The 21,318-nt window shown below is 34.2% G+C and overlaps 4 protein-coding genes across 4 annotated transcripts; 3 read left to right on the forward strand and 1 right to left on the reverse strand.

The window, feature by feature from the left end:
- Positions 1 to 548: 548 nt before the first annotated feature.
- Positions 549 to 3,303, forward strand: LOC124827230 (triacylglycerol lipase 2-like). The gene is made up of 9 exons (XM_088105682.1): positions 549 to 755; positions 855 to 950; positions 1,032 to 1,172; positions 1,259 to 1,369; positions 1,464 to 1,607; positions 1,707 to 1,747; positions 2,406 to 2,485; positions 2,573 to 2,668; positions 2,845 to 3,303. The coding sequence occupies exons 1-9, from the start codon at positions 579 to 581 to the stop codon at positions 3,162 to 3,164; spliced, it is 1,206 nt and encodes a 401-aa protein (XP_087961808.1). The 5' UTR covers positions 549 to 578; the 3' UTR covers positions 3,165 to 3,303.
- A 1,182-nt stretch (positions 3,304 to 4,485) lies between these two features.
- Positions 4,486 to 8,175, forward strand: LOC148203131 (protein disulfide isomerase-like 2-3). Its single transcript, XM_088105998.1, has 9 exons — positions 4,486 to 4,680; positions 4,884 to 5,042; positions 5,672 to 5,785; positions 6,223 to 6,380; positions 6,477 to 6,576; positions 6,783 to 6,959; positions 7,165 to 7,310; positions 7,490 to 7,636; positions 7,727 to 8,175. Exons 1-9 carry the CDS (start codon positions 4,546 to 4,548, stop codon positions 7,896 to 7,898), a joined length of 1,308 nt encoding a protein of 435 aa, XP_087962124.1. The 5' UTR covers positions 4,486 to 4,545; the 3' UTR covers positions 7,899 to 8,175.
- Positions 8,176 to 9,474: 1,299 nt separating this feature from the next.
- Positions 9,475 to 17,328, reverse strand: LOC124845902 (centromere/kinetochore protein zw10 homolog). The gene is made up of 14 exons (XM_088105683.1): positions 16,585 to 17,328; positions 15,864 to 16,001; positions 15,608 to 15,766; positions 15,287 to 15,448; positions 14,741 to 14,968; positions 14,517 to 14,666; positions 12,773 to 12,865; positions 12,366 to 12,461; positions 12,005 to 12,133; positions 11,835 to 11,912; positions 11,488 to 11,646; positions 11,247 to 11,391; positions 11,059 to 11,141; positions 9,475 to 10,051 (listed from the first exon to the last, which is right to left on the reverse strand). The coding sequence occupies exons 1-14, from the start codon at positions 17,131 to 17,133 to the stop codon at positions 9,968 to 9,970; spliced, it is 2,253 nt and encodes a 750-aa protein (XP_087961809.1). The 5' UTR covers positions 17,134 to 17,328; the 3' UTR covers positions 9,475 to 9,967.
- A 981-nt stretch (positions 17,329 to 18,309) lies between these two features.
- Positions 18,310 to 20,131, forward strand: LOC148203132 (transcription termination factor MTEF18, mitochondrial-like). The gene has a single exon (XM_088106253.1). It carries the CDS (start codon positions 18,334 to 18,336, stop codon positions 20,074 to 20,076), a length of 1,743 nt encoding a protein of 580 aa, XP_087962379.1. The 5' UTR covers positions 18,310 to 18,333; the 3' UTR covers positions 20,077 to 20,131.
- The last annotated feature ends 1,187 nt before the right edge of the window (positions 20,132 to 21,318 follow it).

The raw sequence follows: 21,318 nt of genomic DNA on the forward strand, positions 1-21,318 counted from the left end.
ATTTTTTGGTGATTCAGTTTGATCCGATTCATTTTGTCTGTTTTGTTTTGTCACTTTTAACTAAAAGTTTGTGTAACATATTTATTTGTTATATTTCAATTAAAATTTTAAATATTTTTCTTCTAACTTGAAAAATATTGGATTCTTATTAATTAAGTTTAATATGTTGATTCAGGCCTAAGTATGAACGCATATGTTAATTCCATGGTAGTTTGGTAACTGGTTTTTGCTTTGTGGTACAATACATTAGTAAGAATTACATAATATTTTGTTCTAAGCACATGTTTTGGCTTTTTGTATGCGACACATAGGTCTGGTCAGGAGTGGCCTCTGCAGTGAAAAACCATCCACAAATTTCTGGCATAGTAAAAGAAGCGTGGCAACAAAGTCCAAAATTTCATATAATTTAATAGTGGGTCCTTGGTAGACCCCACATATGCTTTTGTTTAAACCACTGTTGACAAAAAAGGTGGTTTAAAACCCTTCATGTGAATACCTTGCAACTATTATTTTTTCCTGTTTTCTGCGTGTATAAATAATGTCTGGATTGGAAAGATTAATGTACCAGGAAACAGAACATGGCCAACACATCACTCTCACCAATCCTTGTGATTCTCTTCTGGGGTTTAACTCTTGCAACTGGAAGAAAACTCTCACCACTCACCACCACTACTGCAACATTGTCATCATCCCCCACTGATGGTATTTGCTCATCTATGGTGAAAACACAAGCCTACACTTGCGAAGAACACTTGGTATGTACTGTGCTTGCATCTGTTTCTGTTTCTGCTCAGAAATCAACAAGATTTAGAACACCTACTAGCTACTAACTCGCTTATTGTGTAATATTTTAGGTGACAACACAAGATGGTTATATTCTTAACATGCCAAGAATTAAAGTGGGAGAATTAAGGGGGCCACCTGTTCTTCTACAGCATGGGCTTTTCATGGTTATTAAGAGTTTTATAAGCAACTATATATCATAGATTTTGTTGTTGATGTTGGCAATTAATGTGGTGCTTTGGTTGCAGGATGGCATAACATGGTTATTACTACCTTCAAAGCAGTCTCTTGCATTTCTTTTGGCGGATAATGGGTTTGATGTTTGGGTTGCTAACACTCGTGGAACCAAATATAGCCGGCAACATATAACTTTACCTACTAATAGCTCGGTTAGTTTTGTCTACTAAAATGTTGATGCATTTCTGTGGTCGGCAATTTGTTTGGTTCTATTGGTCATATCAGTTTTATTCTTTAGGATTACTGGAATTGGTCATGGGATGAATTAGTTGCATATGATCTTCCAGCCACAGTCAAGTATGTGCATGATCTAACTGGACAAAAACTGCACTATGTTGGTCACTCACAGGTGAATTTCACATTCTACTCTTCAAAAACTGCACCGTTCTTGTTTTTGACCTCTTCATGTGATGCTGAGTGTAGAGTGTTGAATTCCTCTGTAGGGAACTTTGATTGCATTGGCTGCTTTTTCCCAAGACCAGTTACTGAACATATTGAGATCTGCTGCCTTGCTTAGCCCAATTGCTTATGTTGGTCAGATGACTTCACCCCTTGCTAAAAATGCAGCTGAAAACTTCATTGCAGAGGTATTAGTCATAAGAATGATTTTATTGTCTGTGAAAAGAAAAAATTCCTTTTACAATTCAAATGATTGACAATGAAAATCTGTGTTTTCCTCTTTACAGTCACTGTACAACTTTGGAGTCTTTGAATTTAATATGAGAGGGTATGCAATTCTTATTGTCTATTATTCATTATCATTCATTTCTTTGCACTGTAGTTATAAGAATAAGAAGGCTGCAATGTTGGTTCCTCGTAGTTCTAACTTTAATGTTGTAAGAATGTAATATGCAGACATTTCTCAAATTCTTAGTGGGTAGAATAAGATCGGATCCAGAAGTCATCCTGATGTTAAACTGTGTTTACCATTGAATGAAAAGTTTAACTATAATTTAAGAAACCACGAATTTGATCCTCCAAAGTTATATGCATCCTCACATTAGTCTTTCTGTCACCACTTTAGCCCTTCAAAGATTTTGACTCCGAAACATTCTTTCAAATGCTTAATATATCATCACCAAGTTTGACCATAAAGAGTGTTCTTTCACCACTTAGTTTATTCAAAAGGACCAATATGCTGATATTTTAAGTCTCTGATAGATTGATTTGGTGACAGATTAAATCTTTAGAGAATTAAATCTTTGCAGGACTAATTCAGCAATGTTTTAAATGGAGGAACTAATTTGTTACAAAAAATTTGGTAAGACATGGTAATGAATGTAACTTTGGAGAATGAAATTGGGAAGTAAGCTAGTTTATGACTAATGTTATGACTCCAATCGTATGAAGGCTTATATCACTTCATTTTTCTCATGTCTGAATAGGGTCTCTGTTATAAAGTTTCTAAAGGACTTGTGCAATAACACAGGCATTGATTGCACCAACTTGTTGACCTCTTTCACAGGTGGCATTCATGTTCTTATTCAGCTATTATTCAACCTCCAAAACTTACACTTGTTTTCCTTCATTGACAACACTGATATGCTTTCAGGCCCAAATTGCTGCCTCAACCCTTCCATTGTAAATGTTTTTTTGGATCACGAGCCTCAGTCAACAGCAACAAAGAACATGATCCATCTATCTCAGAGTAAGTGGTTCGTTCTATTTTCCTGATTTAAATACCATTATATCCTATACTTCATGATAAAAAAGTAAGCTTTAGTTTTAGCAGAGATTTTGAAAATTTGACTGGAATCAGCTGTTAGTAAGAGTACTTTTTTCTTTCATGAGTGGTGATGAATCTTAATCATATGGGAATATCAGTGATCAGAGAAGGAACCACTTCAATGTTTGATTACCAGAATCAAGATGAGAACATAAAACACTATGGACAACCCACTCCCCCTGCATACGACATGACAAGAATTCCAAATGAGCTTCCTCTCTTCCTGAGTTATGGAGGCGCTGATGCTCTTTCTGATGTTAAGGATGTGCAACGTCTGCTGGAAATTCTTAAAGATCATCATCCAGATAAGCTTGTAGTGCAGTACAGAAATGATTATGCACATGCAGATTATGTTATGGGTGAAAATGCTTATCGAGATGTCTATGAACCTCTTATATCTTTCTTTAGGCTCCAGTGATATCTAGTGAATAATACATCCTATAGAATTTTATCATTACCTGTCTCTACATCATAGAATTGAATAGCACAGAAATGTCACATGTAATTTTACAGAATATGGTATTATTAAAGGAAAGTCCTATAATATTACTTTAGTATGTTATAGTATTACAACATTTTAACTCTTTGCTTCCTATAGAAATTAAGTAACACATGTAAAATCTAACATATTTAGAAAATATTTTTAAAAATTAAAAGTAAATATTATATAATTAAAATACATTTTTATGTCAATTAAAAGTATATTTAAGTATTAATTTTATTTTCCATTAATTTTTATATAACTTATATACTGAAAAATAACGAGTTATAAATAACCAAAAGGTTATACATATTTATTCAATATAAGTGTTTATTATTTAATTAGGTATCACAAATATATTACATTGAGACATTATTTTTGACGTAATTCTCAAAGGATGAAGCTAAACTCATGGACGAAACTGATAAATTGTTTATGTTATACAAATTTAAATACAAGATAATAATACATTAAAATTAGTGGGGTTTTTAATATTAAATAGTCTTTTTAAATTTTTTATTGAATACTATTTATTTTTTTTGCTATTTTAAAAACTTATAGTCTTGAAGAAATGCTTTTTAAAGATTTTTACAATGACCAAAAATCTTGATGGAATAGCATCACATTGTTTTTTTTTTTAATTTGTTAAAATATGTTAAAATTCAAATTGAATTCACTTCCTTTGAAGATTGTTTTATTTTATATTATAATTATATACCAATCTTCTGTCTAAAAGCAATTTACTTTTAGGTTTAATGTCTCAATAGGTGCCTATTTTTGTTCAGAATTTGAAGAAATAGGTCCCTTTATTTTTTGGCGTCTCAATTGGGTCCTTATTTTTTGCAAATAAATCCTTTCTGTCAATTTCATCAAACGGCGTTAATGAATGTGTGACGTGGCCTTACACGTGTCAATACTGTCCTCAGGCCACGTCACACATTCATTAACGCCGTTTGATGAAATTGACAGAAAGGATTTATTTGCATCAAATTAACAAAAATAAGGACCCAATTGAGACGCCAGAAAATAAAGGAACCTATTTGAAATTCTGAACAAAAATAGGGACATAATGAGACATTAAACTTTTACTTTTATCATAAAAAAAGAGAATATTTCTGAACATTAATCAAATTCGTTATTTGGACTTTGAAACGAAGAAATAAAATTGATTTGCCAACACGAGTGTCTGACGTGTAAGTATATAATTGGCGGACACACGTAGCAATAGAAAGTACTCGAACAGACAAAACAAACTAAGAAGGGTTCTTTCTTCCTTGCGTAGATTCAGAGTGCATAGAGTGAGAGAAAGACAGTACCAATGTCTCAATTTCGAACACCATTTTTCGTTTCATTTCCTCTTTTGCTAATCATCTTTAACCTTGCCCCTTCCTACGCACTCTATGGAGCATCCTCGCCCGTGCTTCAACTCACACCCTCCAACTTCAAGTCCAAGGTGAATCATGTTTAAATCTCGAACTCTTTCCCAGTGCCCCATTTCGTGATCTCACCGTATTTGCCATTTTCCCAAATTGGTATTTTGTAGAAACGTTAAATTTTGTATCTTTGTTCTTGAAATCTATCTGGGCATGTACATGGATATTTGTGGCGTTGCGATGTGGTTGTAGTTTTGATGGCTGAAATCAAGGTTCATGGCAGGTTCTGAATTCAAATGGAGTTGTTCTCGTTGAATTCTTTGCTCCATGGTGTGGACACTGTCAGGCTCTGACTCCGATATGGGAGAAGGCAGCTACTGTGTTGAAGGGTGTGGTTACTGTGGCAGCACTTGATGCTGATGCTCACTCGTCTTTGGCTCAGGTTGTGTATTGTGCATTTGTTTATTAATGATACTATTTTTAGATGTAATGAAATCTTGAAATCTGTTAAATGAAGACTATGATGTTCTTTGGTTTTTGCAATCAGCCTTTCTGAAATATGAAGGTGCTGTATTATATGCTTGACTTTTATGTTAATGTACACTGGAATTTCCTTTATGTGGACCAGGCAGGATGCGAAACAATGGGTTGTTATGCGTACTTATTTGAGCTCTTGGAACTGTATGTTTGGAACAATTGAATGTTATTAATTGAATTGGACCTAATCATTTGGACCATTTTAGATTACTTGTTTGTTTTGTGGAATATCAACATTCAAGAACTATTGTATATCAACATTCCTTGCTGTTGGATCTAGCACCAAACTCTTTTTTTGTGCAAAGCAACCAAAGAATATAGTACCCGTACAAGATAGAATATCTCCTTGGAGATTCTTTCTTTGCCTCTTGCTTCATAACATCAGCTGTCTACGCATGAGATTTTTACTTGTAGATTTTGAATTATGGTTTACAACGTTTGCCTGTTTCTTAGTTTGTTTTTATAACTTTATGTTGGACCTTTATTCACATTTGCGCACGTGTGTGTGCATGATTTTTTCTTGATTCCCCACAGGAATATGGAATCAGAGGATTTCCAACTATAAAAGTGTTTGCTCCAGGAAAGCCACCGGTTGATTACCAAGGAGCCAGAGATGTCAAACCAATTGCTGAATTTGCACTTCAACAGGTTCGTTGGAATTTGCATCCGTTATTTTCACACCCCCCCCAAAGGAACCAGTTAAAAGTTGAGCAAATTTAACTAAAATTACGTGTACACACCACTTTTCTAGTGTAAAAACCCTAAGCAGAGAAAGGTTTGAATGTATTATTAGGTGAGCGTTATGTGACTACTTGTAAGTACAGGTCTATAAAAAAACAACTCATTCAGTTTTGTTTTAATTCATGATTTGCATGATTTATTGACTGATGTTTGATAAATAAACAAAGTCATACTTCGCAGACTATCACAAGCAAACTCACTAATTAATTTTTGTGACTAGTTACTCAATGCTAAATAATTTTGTCGTGTTTCAAATATGCAGTATTTATTTTAGAAAAAGAAATCAGTAAATAGTATACCTTTACTCTGAAGTATTGCCTCCTTATTTTATATCTCATGTACAGGTAAAGGCTCTTTTGAAGGAGCGGTTAAGTGGAAAAGCAACAGGGGGTTCAAATGAAAAGACAGAAACCAGTTCTTCAGTAGAATTAAACTCTGGAAACTTTGATGAATTGGTCCTCAAGAGCAAAGAACTCTGGATTGTGGAATTTTTTGCACCTTGGTAAGTGCTGTTTGTGTTCTGAAATCTTAAGTATTCTCATGTTGACATTTCAGACGTGTAGCTCTAATAACATTTATCCTCTTTTATTTCCCAAAGGTGTGGACATTGTAAAAAGTTGGCTCCTGAGTGGAAGAAAGCATCCAATAATTTGAAAGGAAAGGTTAAACTGGGCCATGTTGACTGTGATGCCGAAAAGGTACTGTTATACTTCTAAATAGATTGTAAGAACTGTTCAAAACTATTATGCCTGTGATCAAGATGGTCATTGCATAGTTTTTTATTTTTATTTTTTATTTTTTTATGTATTCTTGTTAAGCGTAAGACTCTCATTGCTGTCTTATTTTATATTGTTTTATTACGCACTTTAGTTTATATTGTTCTGATAGGAAATTTTTTTACCAGTCACTGATGAGCAGGTTCAAAGTCCAAGGATTCCCAACAATCTTGGTATTTGGTGCTGATAAAGATAGTCCTATTCCTTATGAAGGTGCAAGGACCGCCGCAGCTATTGAATCATTTGCATTAGAGCAGCTGGAAACAAATGTTGCTCCTCCAGAAGTGACAGAGATACACAGTCCAGTAAGCATTTTCTCTCCTGCCTAATTAGTGTGCATTGGTTTGAAAAAGAGGATAATAAGATAATCGATCTTGCTAAGGAAGAGTGACCTAAGGGCACTGATTGTGAAACATTTAATTTAACATGTGTGTGTGTATTCTGTTAAATGATTTCAATTATTCACAAAAGCATGTGTTAAGTGATAATTAACATGAACCTTCTCTGTAGGATGTTTTGGAAGAGAAATGTGGTTCTGCCGCAATCTGTTTTGTTGCATTCCTTCCTGACATTTTGGATTCCAAGGCTGAGGGAAGGAACAGATATCTTCAGCAACTATTATCAGTTGCAGAAAAGTTTAAAAGAAGTCCATACAGGCAAGTTAAAAAAACATTTTTGCTTTGCTTCCATCCTCTAATATCACTTCACGTGTTAATCTCTACATCGTAATATTGTTTGATTCTGTCGGTGTTGCAAATGCTTTATTTATGTGTATTTTTAATAAATCTTTGTTGGCGAATTCTTTTTAATTGAATTTTTGTGTCTTTGAGCACAGCTATGTCTGGGTAGCTGCAGGGAAGCAGCTGGATCTTGAGAAGCAAGTGGGTGTTGGTGGATATGGTTATCCAGCTTTAGTAGCCCTTAACCTTAAGAAAGCTGTTTATGCTCCTCTCAAGAGTGCTTTTGAACTTGACCAAATTATGTAAGTTTATTCCTTCTAACTTTATGCTAAATACTAAACAAACTATTGAGATGAACAAGCTCTTGAACATTAGTTATCTATTTTCTGCAGACAATTTGTGAAAGATGCTGGACGTGGAGGCAAAGGGAATTTGCCCCTGCAAAGCACTCCGGCCATTGTAAAGACAGAACCATGGGATGGAAAAGATGGAGAAATAATTGAGGAGGATGAATTTTCACTTGAAGAATTAATGGGGGATGCTTCAAGCAAGGACGAGCTATGATCAATTGAGAAGGAAATTATGGCAAATTAAAATTTTCAACCACTGATTTTTACGTTACAGGCAATATGTTTCTCATGATGATTGTGATCACTGTTCTGTTTTACCATGTTACAAGTTAAAGACCAGTCTAGTGATGTGTGATCTTATGAGGATTTTGAAATGTTCAGTGGTACTGATATTTATCCAGGGAAAATGTCAGCGATGTTTTTATTTTACCTATCAATAAGCATTGAGCTAACAGGTACAACGTTTATAACAAATGATCTTTGATGATTTATATACTACTCTGTTGGTTATGTTTAGAAAATGTATTCTAGAAGAAGAGATTTATTATAAGGAGAAGTTTAAACAATTTTTTTAAGACTCTCTCTCTCTTTATATATATAAAGAAAAAATGTAATAAAAAATAACATACAAAGGGTCTCTCTCTTTATGTATATAAAGAAAAAATGTAATAAAAAATAACATACAAAGGCTCTCAATGTTAACTTCCTAAATACCTAATATATTTCTCTCAATTTAAGTAGTATTTTAAAAATTGAAACATAAAAAAACTCTTAAAACTAACTAATTTAAATTAAAGTATAAATATTTAGACATAAACTCTAATCAAAATCATTAGCTATTGAAAGAGTGATGTCATTGAGATATATAAATCTTAGGTGTAGTGGATCATTGAGATATAATTACAAATCTTTAAAAACAGGTATCCAAATATATATCAATTAAATATAATAACAAATAAAACAAAAATGTAGAACAGTTACACGGGATTGAATCTCGTTGACAATTTGAGATATGTATAAAAATTACAATTAAATATTATGTTGAAAACATGCGTGTTACATACTGTTGAGAGTTTGTGTCTACTTAAGTTTTATTGATCAAGGTGGATGTGTTGTGACTGAGCAATGTATAGTGTTGCTGTAAGTTTCTTGATGTGTTGAATTTGTTTGAATAAAATAAAAATTTAGAGTTTAAATGATCTTTGACTATATTTGTATGTGGAAATTAGCGGTTAATGTACAATTAGTACTAGTTAGAGCTATTACTTTCACTCTTACCTCTATATCTCTATTTGACAGCAGTATTGTATAGTTGGTTAGATTTCACTCTTACATCTTCAGATTTCAGTACTAAAATTTTCCTTAGTTTCATTTCTCTCTGATTTCCCTGAAACAGTCCCGGATACGATTTCCCCACTTGCATCCCCAGTGAAATCTATTAATATTTCACATAATTCAATGACTAGGTTTTAACTTATAATGAAAAGTTGTCTTCTCATTGACCAAATATTAAGCTCGACCAAAAGACTCTGAAAACCTCAATCATGTCTTATTTCCTAAATGGGAGAATGAGAAATAACGTATCAAGTATCAAAAGCATATTTTTTCTTCCGAAATCTCAACATGAGAGCATTGATATAAAAAAAACTAGCCCAATTCAACTTGCCAGTATTTCATAGTGCTTTGGATTGAATTTAAATATAAAATCAAATCATTTCTATTACATTTGAGGTCGATACAATCCAATAGTTGCATGACCACCATGTAGGTAACTATTTATGACGTAATAATGCGAATCACAACACCTGAAAAATAATTATATTTCCAACATCTGAGCGATAATCGTTTACTCTATGTGCATCTAAAAATGGTCTCACTGAATCTATCTTGAAGTAGTAGCATTACATGCAGGTATCTACTATTGGATTCATACCAGTGATTCCTATTGATACCAATTAGGATTCTCTACAAGAGAAACGAGGCACAAGTCTGCACAACCCCCTCCCTACATCGCTTTAAACGAAAAAGGAATAAAAATGTAAAAAGAAAGACTATCACTCGTACAGCGTACACTTTTGTCAACAAAATCTTTATCAGGAAGCCTCCTCATCAGAATTTATCAGCACGAATCTGCTTCAAATGCACTTTCTGGTACCCGTAGTATTTGGAGTGGCAGCTCAAACTCCAGCATGCCTTTTTTACCAAGGTGATCGATCATCTCTAAATCTCAAACTCCAGTGTTTTCTTCGTGATTTATAGATTCAGCACGAAGTTAGATGAATCCTAAAAGCTCGCATTTTGTATCCTCCATAAACATGCTTTTCTTAAAGGCGAGTCTGTAAATATAGCTTTTATGAAATCTTCCACCTACCAAAAAGGTCAACAATCAACATAAGAAACCTTCCAGACTCTCATCAAATACGGTTATTATACATAGTTCCAAAATTCCAAAACATGAACAAGACAAAGGAAAAGATATCAGATCAGGCCATTTAACATAATTTTTTATGGAACAAAACATACAAGTCAGTCATATGAAACAACCCACTCAAACATGTTCTTATTTCCTGTAGTAGCAATATGATCCACAATTTTTTCTCTTTGAAAAAAAGTGTTTTTGATATGGATAGAGGAGGAACAAAAATTCAACCACAGGAAAATAAAGAAAAAATTGGTAAAATAACGAGGCTCATCAAATTCATATACACAGTGATCTCTGGGTGACAAATGGGATAAAGCTTATAAAAAATGAGAATGTATTTAAAGTAAGCAAGGTTGCATTCGTCCATTAATTTTAGTAAGTCAACATCGTGATTCACTTTTAATTAGATGAATATTAGAATTTCAGAGGCGCTTCGTCCAATAAAAAGGAGGTTTGAAGTTTAATTTTTGGAACCAAAAACTTCTTTCAGCATCTACATTTTGATTGAAGCTGATAGGTTCTTGTGATCAAGAACCTATGGAAAAACACTCGAGAACACACAAAGACAAATTCTCTGAATTATACAGCCTCCTTTTATTGAAAAGAATCAACAAGAATGGTGTTACAACGTAACCCGAGAGCTTAACCTCCCTCCAAAGAACTACAAGAGTTCCCGTGAAACAATAACACTCCAAAACTAAACTCCACCAACCACTAATCCCCCCTTTTATATCACTCACTAACAGCACTAACAGAAACTATTCCTAACTGCCTTGGCAGTTAGACTCTGTGACTTTACCCCTCCTCCTATATACAATTAACTCCCTAACAGAAGCATTGACATAAAATCACAATCCAAGATCAGTTTTAAAATAATTAAAAGAAATGGAGGAAATAAAATATATTGTCCCAAGAAGACCAAAAAATAAAGACATCAATAATCAAATAATACCTCAGTTACTGTAAAGCCACAAGAGAGTAATTCTTTATTCTCCCAAGATGATGTAATGGATTTTAAAGGCATATCTAATAATTCTGAGGTAAAATGAAAGATGAGGAGATTAGCTGTTAACAGATAGTGAGTTGATGACAATTCAATCTGTGTTTTAAGGAAATAATTGAGAAGATTCTACATCATACCTGATAGTTTCCGGATTTTACGCAAGGATGGGATTAAATCTTCAGGAGACTGTGCAGGGAACTCTTGCAAAGTCTGCCCCCCTGGGGACAAAGACTCCAATAATGAGGATAGGTTTTCCAGCATTAGATGAACAAGTCTTTGAAGCTGAAAATATGAGTGAAATAATGCTTAAGACCAACTAATGAATTAGAATAGTGCTACTACAAGCATTAATTAGTTGACTTATGGTATAAATTCTACCTGTAAAGTCTCCTCTGCAGCTATGTCGTCTAACAGAAGTATATCTCTAGCAATTCTTGAGAAAACTGACTCTAAGACAGTACACATGCTTTTCCTGTAGGTTGAAGGCAGCAAAAGTGGCTCCCATATGATATGTATTTTTTCCAGAATGAAAACAACCTAATCAAGTACATGCAGTTTCATGTCATTTGTGAAACTAAAAAGACATCAACTAATACTAGAAATCCATGGTAACAAATCCACCACATGTTCTGGATACAGGGGAGGAAAAAGGGGAATAAAAGATATAAGGTATAACAAATTGTAAAGTGTTCTAGACAGACACATTATGAATACAAGGAAATTACCTGCTCTATACTAAATTTAGCTGACTCAAATTGTTGCATCTGGTGAGTATTTTGAAACCCATCAGCACCATCTATAGCCTATAAACAGGCAAATATGGGGAAGCACTAGGTCAGTAATGCAAGTGTCAATTATATCATGCATGCTTCAAGCATTTTAATTACAACAGTACCTCCTTCAAATTATAAATAACAAGGTGAACTTGTTTCTGCAGTATTTCTTCTGCCAACAGCTGAAATCTTGGAGCCAAATCAACAAACACAGCATGCTCCTTAATGGAACTAGGAAAGTCTGTCCGATACTGAGAAAAGCAAACAAATGCATGAGGTGCAAAGAAAAAACAATAAACGTATAAAATTGAGAAGGTTTACATGGTATGATTGTCTTGAATTTTTCATTTGAGGAGTCACAGTTACGTTTTAAGCAAATACTACAAACTAAAGTTAAAATAAAAGCTGATTTTTTGGTTAAACAATAGTAAATTACTTAAATCTTACGAATTTACTTCATCCTTATCTATTAAAGGTGTTTACCTCAAATGCAAACCCAAGTATCTCCTGGGAGAGATAAAGACAGTCATTATGCAACAAAACAGCTACTTGATTAATGCCATTGAGCTGCCTCTCTAGCTTCACAAAATTAAAAACAGAAGTTATTACTGTAAGATGAAAGTATACACAGACAAGTAACACCCGGTGGTAACTTTGACAAGGACAACAACTGCATAAAGAAGATAAATTCTCCACATAAGTATAGGATGCCAATTATAGGTTATCTCAGCCAAAGATCAGGAAAGGTATACACATTAGTACAAAAGGGCGTTACTCTAGAATTAATAGTGCTATTGACAATAAACTGCCAATCATTCATTAGATTCACTCATAAGTTTACTCCATGAAAGAAATACTAAAATGTGCTGCGCTGCTATAAATGGACTAACCTTTACAGGGACAACTACTTCATAAAGGAGTATGGCATCTCTAGCTGTCTGATAAAATTCCAAAGCAACTCTTGTAGATGATAGACAAACATCCTGAACAATTTTTGTTGCAAAGATCAGCTTCACTACTAATATAAAAATTCTTGTAAGTAAATAAACTGAAAAAATTTAAGAGAATGTTAACTAAATTAAGGGTATTGGTTCAGTTCAATAATCAAACAATTGTCACCACATTATTAGTAACATGAAAGAAGAAGAAAAAAAATGCACTCCGATCACCATGTTCAAAACTAAAATCAATTTTAGCCAGGACAGAGTAACTTCAATGCTATAGACAACATCAACAATAGCTTTATCTCAAAAGGTGAGGTGAGTTTGGCTTATAGATTAAACTGTGCCATTTGGGTTGGTTAAAAACTAAATTCTCAAAAATGTTATTCATCCATTGCATTTAATAACTTTTCCCAAAGTCTTTTTTGGTTTCCCCCTCCCTATTTCACAGGACTAAGATCCATGCTATCTATTCTCTTAATTGGTGCCTCCACTGCCCTTCTTTCCATGTGTCTAACTACTTTAACCATTTTTCTGCCATCTTTCAGTCGGAAGTCACCAATATCACGTTATATAATCATTTTGTCTCCTTTCCTTTTCTGTGATCAAATATTCATCTTGACATTCTTATTTTTGTTACTCCCACTTTTTGTAGTTTATCTCTTTAAAGCTAAACACTCAGAATATAGTTGGTCAGCAGTATAACAAAACTTCCCTTGAGCTTGATAGGTATTTCCACCAATAAACCCACCCTTGACGTCTTTCAGTCAGAACTCACACCATTATCTCCTTATATATAACCATTCTATATCCTATGTGATCATACATCCATCTTAAAATTTTAATATTTTTACACCCTAGTTCCCTTTAAAGCCAAACACTCATACAATATAGTTGTTCAGCAGTATGACGCAAACTTCCCTTTGAGCTTGATAGGTATTTTCACCAATAAAACCACCCATGACATGTTTCTTCATTTTAACCACTCAATTTGAATCTTGTATGTGACATCTCTTAGTAATTTTCCCATCATTTCATTATACATAATTAATCTTACAAACCTGTGGTATAACATCTTCAATTAATACATCCAAGTTATTTCCTCTCTATCATCAAAAATTAAACACCCCCTACCACCTAGCCATTATAGTGTGACATCTTCAGCGATATCTGCACCATTTTGTAATATTGCTCCCATATACTTCAATTTAGAAACTGCTAAACTATAGCAAAGAGAGGCATTCATCTATACCCATGTGCTTCTGGAACAACATGGAAGGTTTATTTATACTGAGAAAACTGAATCAATACAATAAGCAGAGTTTTGATATCCTCTAGTAATAAAGATAAGATACGGGAATAGACAAAAAAACGTTGCTTTTGCTATATAGGAGCTCTAGTGATCGAAATGATATATATATAACAGAAGTCCAGAGTTTATATTTCAAACAAAATATGCTGCATAGAGTCATCATTATACTTGAAGAACTTGAATGAAGTAAAACAGTATGTACTTCTTACACTGTTAAAATTTTACTACTGTCTTTATAGAGTACAAAGGAGCATACATACAAAAGGTCAAGGCACTGCCTTAAAGCCTAACCCTAAAGTTGGGTTCCCATACATAAATAATAATAAAAATGAAACATTACACTTCAACAATTAGATACTTCTATTTTTATGGATGGTATACCTGCAGTGTCTGATGAATTAGTCCCATCAATTCTTTGGCTGCTTTGGATACTAGACACCTCTCTGATAAGAAAAGTAAATTTACAACATGGCTGGATGACTGAACAGACGTTTCATCATTCTTCCAAATAGAACCATCCCTTGTATACTCCTGCAGCAACCTTCTTCATAAATAATTACAAATCAAAATAGAAAAAGAAGAATTTTCCCAGTCTGGAAACTCACTTGAGGAATTGAAAAGTCACATTCTAGAAGCAGATTTCTAGTTTTAGCCAAGATCTCTGTCTTTTTCTTAAATGCAAAGTGAACCTCAACATTTTCAGCAAAATTGCTCAGCCTGTTATCATTGTCAGATGAAATGTACATAAGCTCTTTCAAAGCTGCCTCAAATTCAGATGTACGGATGATAATCTTCTGAAAGTCAGGAAGTTTTGATGCATCAGTTGGGACAACCTGAAATCAGAGATCTCGAGTCACACTATCTGCAAATTATTAAAGACACACTTCCTCACCTGACTTTCAGACACTACAACTAACCACCAAGTAATCATTCTAGATCAGAAGATAGACAGGGATATGAATAACCTCATTTTTGTTCTTAGGGATGACATAGATCATGTGCACTAGCATATTACAAGGCAATAGCAGCATTCATTTCAATTTCATTTGAAATCAATAAAATGGTATTTATCACATCCTTAGACTCGTTTCAAAGCACACAATGCTTAGATAAGGTCTTTGGTTCTAACAGCATAGGGATGAAGGGCAAACCTTTGAGAGAAAACTAGATATTATTAGCTCTGATATCCTTGGCCATGTCAACCGTCCAAAACATTGCATCCAAGAACTCTTCTGGAGGCAAATACTTCTGTAAATAAATTTGATAAATAGCAGAATCCCCGAATAGAGAAACTCTCCATCTAAATATTCACACTGAAAAATGAAAATAAGATTAATATCAGTTAAATGAAAATGCTTCCTGATCTAATCAATATAAGTTCAACTTAAAAATTGTGAATGCTGTCCATGAATAAACCAATAACAAATGCAACTAAGTAACAATATTCCATGACCCTAGCACATCACACGCACCTTAATATCTGGTGATGCAACTATCTTCAGGACAGCTGATTCTTGATGCAATTCCTCTAAAAATGAAAGAGGTTGTCCATGATTTATAAATGGAGTAATAACATATTTGATCATCAAATCAGCAACTTTAGCAAGCCCATACTCTAGAATACTAACAACCTAAAAATGAAATAAATAAGAGGAAGAACAAATAGTACAATCGGAACACAATAGAAGATCGCAAATAGAGAGTTAAAATTATAACGAATTAACTTACATCCATTGCCTCCAGTACTGTTTGAAACTGAATCCTGTTCACATTCTCAACTTCTAACTGATACTTGACCTCAACTTGATTCAACTCCGCATCAAATCGTACAGCTTTTTCCATATATTTCACAAGGACCTCTTGAATCTACAAACCCAAATCGAATTCCTCTAAAAACAATCACAAACTCAATAAAAATCACAAACGACCCAAACATCATTACTATGGCACAAATCACACAATTGATTCTATTGTGGAATATATCAATGAAAATAAAACTCAGCTATCATCTTCAAAGCAAATATGAGGTAGTCATCCAGGGAAAATGCATTAACCATTACCATCATTATGTTTAGTTGAAGACTTCCGACTGAAATGTACTTGGCATAACTTATAACTTCTTACTGCATGTTGTTTCCATATAACTGAGTACTTAGCCTTTATTTGGGAGGCAATACGAAGAGCAAATAATGTATAAATCCAGGAATCTAGTTTTTGTTTATTGCACATTCCCCCCCGAGATCACCCTGATTTCCATTGTTTCCACACTAGATTGTCAATGCAACTCAAATCTTCACTTACAAAAACCTATTTCATTTTCCACATACTGAAAGGCTTCACCTCAATTGGCACACGAAAAATACACTCAAAGCACGACGTATTAACACATAACCATCAACCTAATGCACCAAATCAAGCCATAAAAAATTGCAAGGAAGCAGAGCAGTACCTCTTCAAAGCACTGAGACCACTCCTTCCTCAACAAACCATACACCAAAGGCTCCCTATCATCCTTCTCGTCAATCCTCAACGCCACTTTCAACTCCTTCAACCCTTGTGCTGCAAATTCGAACCTTCCACTCCTCAACGCTTCCTTCACACTTTCTAACCTCTTGTTCAACCCCACAACGGTTCCAACCAGCCCTAGGAGCTCCTTCTTCACCTTTAGCTCCTCTTTCTTCACCTTCATTTCCGACACAACCTCGCGCACCTCGGCATCGATCGGTCGGTCGGAGAGGAGTCGGATAATGGCGGCGACGTCGTCGGAGACCTCGCGAGTCTGCGAAACGGCATCGTTGCAGAGAGAGAAGAGGCGCGCGAAGTCTTCACGGTGTGAGACGAGGTAGGACTGGACCTGAGAGCGGATCTGGAGGGACTGCGACTCGAGGCGCTGGATCAGGAGGTGCAGATCGGGCGCTGATAGAGGGGAGGTTGGGTCCGAGAGGTCCTGCGCCGAGAGAAGGTCGCGGACGTTGATATTGTCGAAGAGAGACTCCATCGACGGCGCTAGCGCGGTGGCGAAGATGGCGGAGACTGCTAACGTGCGCTTGGAGTGTGTGTTTGTGTGGAGGGTGTTAGCGTGATGGGTGCGTTTGGACTTGATGGACTTTTGGTTTCAGCTCTGCGTGACTCGCTGTGACCCAACCACGACCGGCCCAGTTCATGGAGCAAAAATTCTATACAAGCCCAAAGTTTGCATTTGTAGAACATCAGTTTAAATTCCTCGATTTTTTTCAAAATTAGATTAAAATATTTAAGAAAATGTTGACACTTTATATGTGTTGGGGAAGAAATTTTTTTAATATTTATTTAATATAAATAAATTTATATATTTTATTTAAATACAGTAACTAATTTTTGTACGTGCTAGATTTATATTTTAAAATATTTATTAAAACTGCTTTTTATAAAATATGTATTAGTCAAAATTTAAATATTTAATAGTTTTAAAATCTAATTTTTTATATTAATATCAGATAATAGAAAGAAGAGAGTAGAGAAAAACAGAAAGAAAGAAAGAAAGAACTAACAAAATGCTACAAGAGAGAGCATAAAGTGCGAATAGAGAAAAAAGATATACAGAATTATAAAAAAAAAAAGCAGGGAAAAGATAGAGAAGAAACGACTGAAAAAATATATGAAAATTTTAAAATTTATTGTTTTTGGGAAATTTAAAATGCTTCTATTTTAAACAATTAAATCAATTTTTATAAATTTATGGAATTATACTATTTTCCCTAAATTTCTATCAAAATATTATATTTTTAACACAAAATAATTCAGATTCTTTGTAAAATACTCTCTTATAAGTTATTGTCCAGAGGTTAATGTTATGTTAAATAATTAATTATGAGTGTAAGTTTAACTTTTAATTGAAGAAATTTAAATAATTTTTGGGACGGAGAAAAAAATTGTAACAATTTTTACTATTGACTTGTTTCTATATCAAAAACATTTAAACATAATTCACTTCACTTCAAAATTAATTTTAATCAAATTCAAGTCTATTTTAATTTAAAAATAATTTAATAAGCACTCATTGAAATATTTTAATTCACATTTATTTAGTCTGAAAGTCCAAAACAAGAAATATTGTGAGCAAAAGTAATAATAATAATAATAAAAATTATAGTCAGAATCCATTCCTTCACGTTCTTCCCTCTTTAGTGTTTCAACTCATAACTAATAGTTCTTTCAAATGATTTCCCTGCTGATTTCAAGTGGCTTCTTTCCTTCCCACCGGGCCATGCCTCCAAGACCCCTTCCACGAAAAAACCCATTTTTCATTTCCCTCAAAGTTCGATGCTTTCTTGCTTCAGAGTCAAATCCAGTTCCCGATTTTCCTCCACCGAGTTCGGTTCTCTTGCCACGTTCCATCAAACGGGTCTCTCGCCTCTTGAGGACTGAACTTCAACGCGCTCTAATGGATTACCTGCATTTCACGCGCGGCTACACCTTCTCCGACGCGGAGTACATCAGCAAGAACTCGCCTCGTTTTGTTGAATCATTGGTGTCCATGATTGACGAGAAAGATGACGCTCCACGATCGTTACGGAAGTTCTTCAGGTACAACCCCATCAACGAGTTTGAACCGTTTTTCGAGAGTTTGGGAATTGGCCTTTCCGAGTTGCATTTGTTTCTCCCCCATGACATGATTTTCTTGGCTGATGATCACGTGTTGCTTCATAATTTCCATGTTTTGTGTAACTACGGGGTGCCAAGGAATAGAATGGGGAGGTTCTATAAAGAGGCAAAAGAAATTTTTGGGTATGCCGGTGGTTTGTTGGAGTCAAAGTTGCAAGGCTATGAGAATTTGGGTTTGAGTAGATCAAATGTTGTGAAGCTTGTTGTTTGCTGTCCTTTGCTTTTGGTTGGTGATGTCAATTATGAATTAGTTGCTGTGCTTGAGTGGATGAAGAGAATAGGGATTGAAAGTGATTTGATGGTGAATTACTTGTCTTGTTCAAGGACATATAGTTGGAAAAGAATGCTTGATACATTGCAGTTTCTTCATAAAGTGGGTTATTCTGAGAAACGGATCCACAATTTGTTTAGGGGAAACCCGAAACTGTTTTTGGAAGGTATTGGGAAGAAGGTGTACTTATTTTTTGGTCGATTGGTTAAAATTGGTGTTGAGATAAATGTGATTTATTCTTATTTTGTGGAGTATCCCAATATCTTGTCATATAAGTGTGCGAAAAATATGTTGAAAGTGATTGGCTTTTTGTGTGCTATTGGAATGGGAAAAGATGACATTTCTCACATTTTCTCTAAGCACGTGCATCTCTTGAGTACATGTTCCTTGAAAGGTCATAAAACTGTCTGTCAGGAGTTAAAAGTTGGAAAAGCTGATTTGTATCAAATCATAAAGGATGATCCATTGAAGCTAATTAGTTTTTCATCAAAGCAGCAACAGAAGAGCGATGGAAAGGTAGATAGTCATGACCCACGAAACTATTTGGAAAAAAGAACTTTCTTGCTGAAATTGGGATATACTGAAAACTCTGAAGAGATGGCAAGAGCATTAAGAATGTTCAGAGGTAGAGGTGATCAATTACAAGAGAGGTTTGATTGCCTGGTAGAAGCTGGTTTGGACTATAATAGTGCGATCGAAATGATAAAACGAGCTCCTATGATTCTAAGCCAGAACAAAACTGTAATTAAAAGGAAAATTGATTTCTTAAAAGATGTTTTAGATTACCCACTAGAATGTCTCGTGGGATTTCCAACATACTTTTGCCATGATTTGGACAAAATTGTTGAAAGACTTTCAATGTATGCATGGCTGAAGGAGAGGAATGCCATAAATCCTACGTTAACCTTGAGTACCATAGTTGCATCCAATGATAAACGCTTTGAAAAGTACTTTGTGAACGTGCATCCTCAAGGTCCAGCCGTCTGGAAGGGTTTAAAAAGGTTATCTAAAAAAGATAAGAACTAATAGCTCCTTGCAATGTATCCAAGTTTTGTTTTGATAAGTTGTCTCTTGATTTTAATGCATGCTTTGCTTGCTCTTTGTTCCTAAAATCCCTTGCATTTTTTTTTTTTAAATATAGAGGGCTGTCTATTTTCTGCGTGTTAAGATTTCTTTTGTTGATAATATTGCTATCTATCGTTATGTTGTCTTGATGCTATTTGGAAGCAATTGTTTATGTACATAACATTTACCGGGGGCATACACTTGCCATTTGTCTTTATCTTCTTTTTGCCTTCTTGTTCAATTTACTTCTTCTTGCACCATTTTCTACTCAAATCATCCCATGTTTTCCCACATTGTATTGTCCTATTTTGTTCTCATCCCTCTCTTTTTTATTGTTTCTTAACTTTAATCAATGGAATCTTTCAAGCAATGAACACTTTTACCGCTTGAAGGTGAGTTATCTTCTGCTAAAATTTGCATAATTGTATTCACTGTTTTGACCATGATTTCGTTCAAAACATTAGTATCTTGAAAAGAGTTGGCTTATGTGCTATCATGTTCTGTTCATATTGTTGAGTGAGATAGATACTACGTTTTATTTTACTTTTATTGCCAATTTGCCATGTTCTATGTTGTAACTTTGATTTTTTTTATATAAAAAGTTTACTTGTTCTTAAAAATTCTACTCTAAACTGAATTTAACCTTACAAAATCAGTTTGTAACTTAAGATTTACTCTAACTTGTATATTATAATTTAGTCATTTCTTTAGTTAATATAGGATCTTCAAAACACATTCTCATAATGAGGACTCAATATCTTAAATGAATAGATAGCATAACAAACCCTTCAAATATTGATAGATAATCTTATAAAGTAAATTTTAAGTTTAACTCAACCTTACAAAATCGTTGTGTAAGATGAAGTTTGTATCTACTTATATATTATAATTTAACTATCTTTAGTGAATGTGGGATCTCCACCACTTATAATCTCTTACAATTATTTTGATTGTTTTATATAATATACTATGCTTTAAGCCTCAGGGCCTTTCAAAATGTTATTTTTGCTATTTCATGGAATTTTCTTTTCATTTTTTTTCTAAACCAGATTGTAAAATATTTCATATCATCTGTATGTGCAAGCATAACTCTACACTTTCATATATTCTAACTGGATTTCTAGCATGAGGATTCCCTTGAACTCAACTTTCATTCAACTGTTTTAAGGCTTGTTGATAATTTTGATGGCTTATTGGATCCAA

Source organism: Vigna umbellata, chromosome 2 (assembly GCF_029865625.1).
Source record: "Vigna umbellata cultivar VRB3 chromosome 2, Vumbellata_1.0, whole genome shotgun sequence".
Lineage (NCBI taxonomy): Eukaryota > Viridiplantae > Streptophyta > Magnoliopsida > Fabales > Fabaceae > Vigna > Vigna umbellata.

Bases quoted from the DNA above. Each gene is read 5' to 3' on its own strand.
- LOC124845902 (XM_088105683.1), bottom strand. From the start codon at position 17,133: ATGGAGTCTCTCTTCGACAATATCAACGTCCGCGACCTTCTCTCGGCG. The intron at 15,767-15,863 runs GTAAGTTAATTC...TTTCATTTTTAG, and splicing joins CAGTACTGGAGGCAATGGAT to GTTGTTAGTATTCTAGAGTA. The intron at 12,134-12,365 runs GTAAACACCTTT...TGCTTTTCTCAG, and splicing joins TACTTGGGTTTGCATTTGAG to TATCGGACAGACTTTCCTAG.
- LOC124827230 (XM_088105682.1), top strand. From the start codon at position 579: ATGGCCAACACATCACTCTCACCAATCCTTGTGATTCTCTTCTGGGGT. The intron at 951-1,031 runs GTTATTAAGAGT...CTTTGGTTGCAG, and splicing joins TACAGCATGGGCTTTTCATG to GATGGCATAACATGGTTATT. The intron at 2,669-2,844 runs GTAAGTGGTTCG...TGGGAATATCAG, and splicing joins CATGATCCATCTATCTCAGA to TGATCAGAGAAGGAACCACT.
- LOC148203131 (XM_088105998.1), top strand. From the start codon at position 4,546: ATGTCTCAATTTCGAACACCATTTTTCGTTTCATTTCCTCTTTTGCTA. The intron at 6,960-7,164 runs GTAAGCATTTTC...CCTTCTCTGTAG, and splicing joins TGACAGAGATACACAGTCCA to GATGTTTTGGAAGAGAAATG. The intron at 7,311-7,489 runs GCAAGTTAAAAA...CTTTGAGCACAG, and splicing joins TTTAAAAGAAGTCCATACAG to CTATGTCTGGGTAGCTGCAG.
- LOC148203132 (XM_088106253.1), top strand. From the start codon at position 18,334: ATGATTTCCCTGCTGATTTCAAGTGGCTTCTTTCCTTCCCACCGGGCC.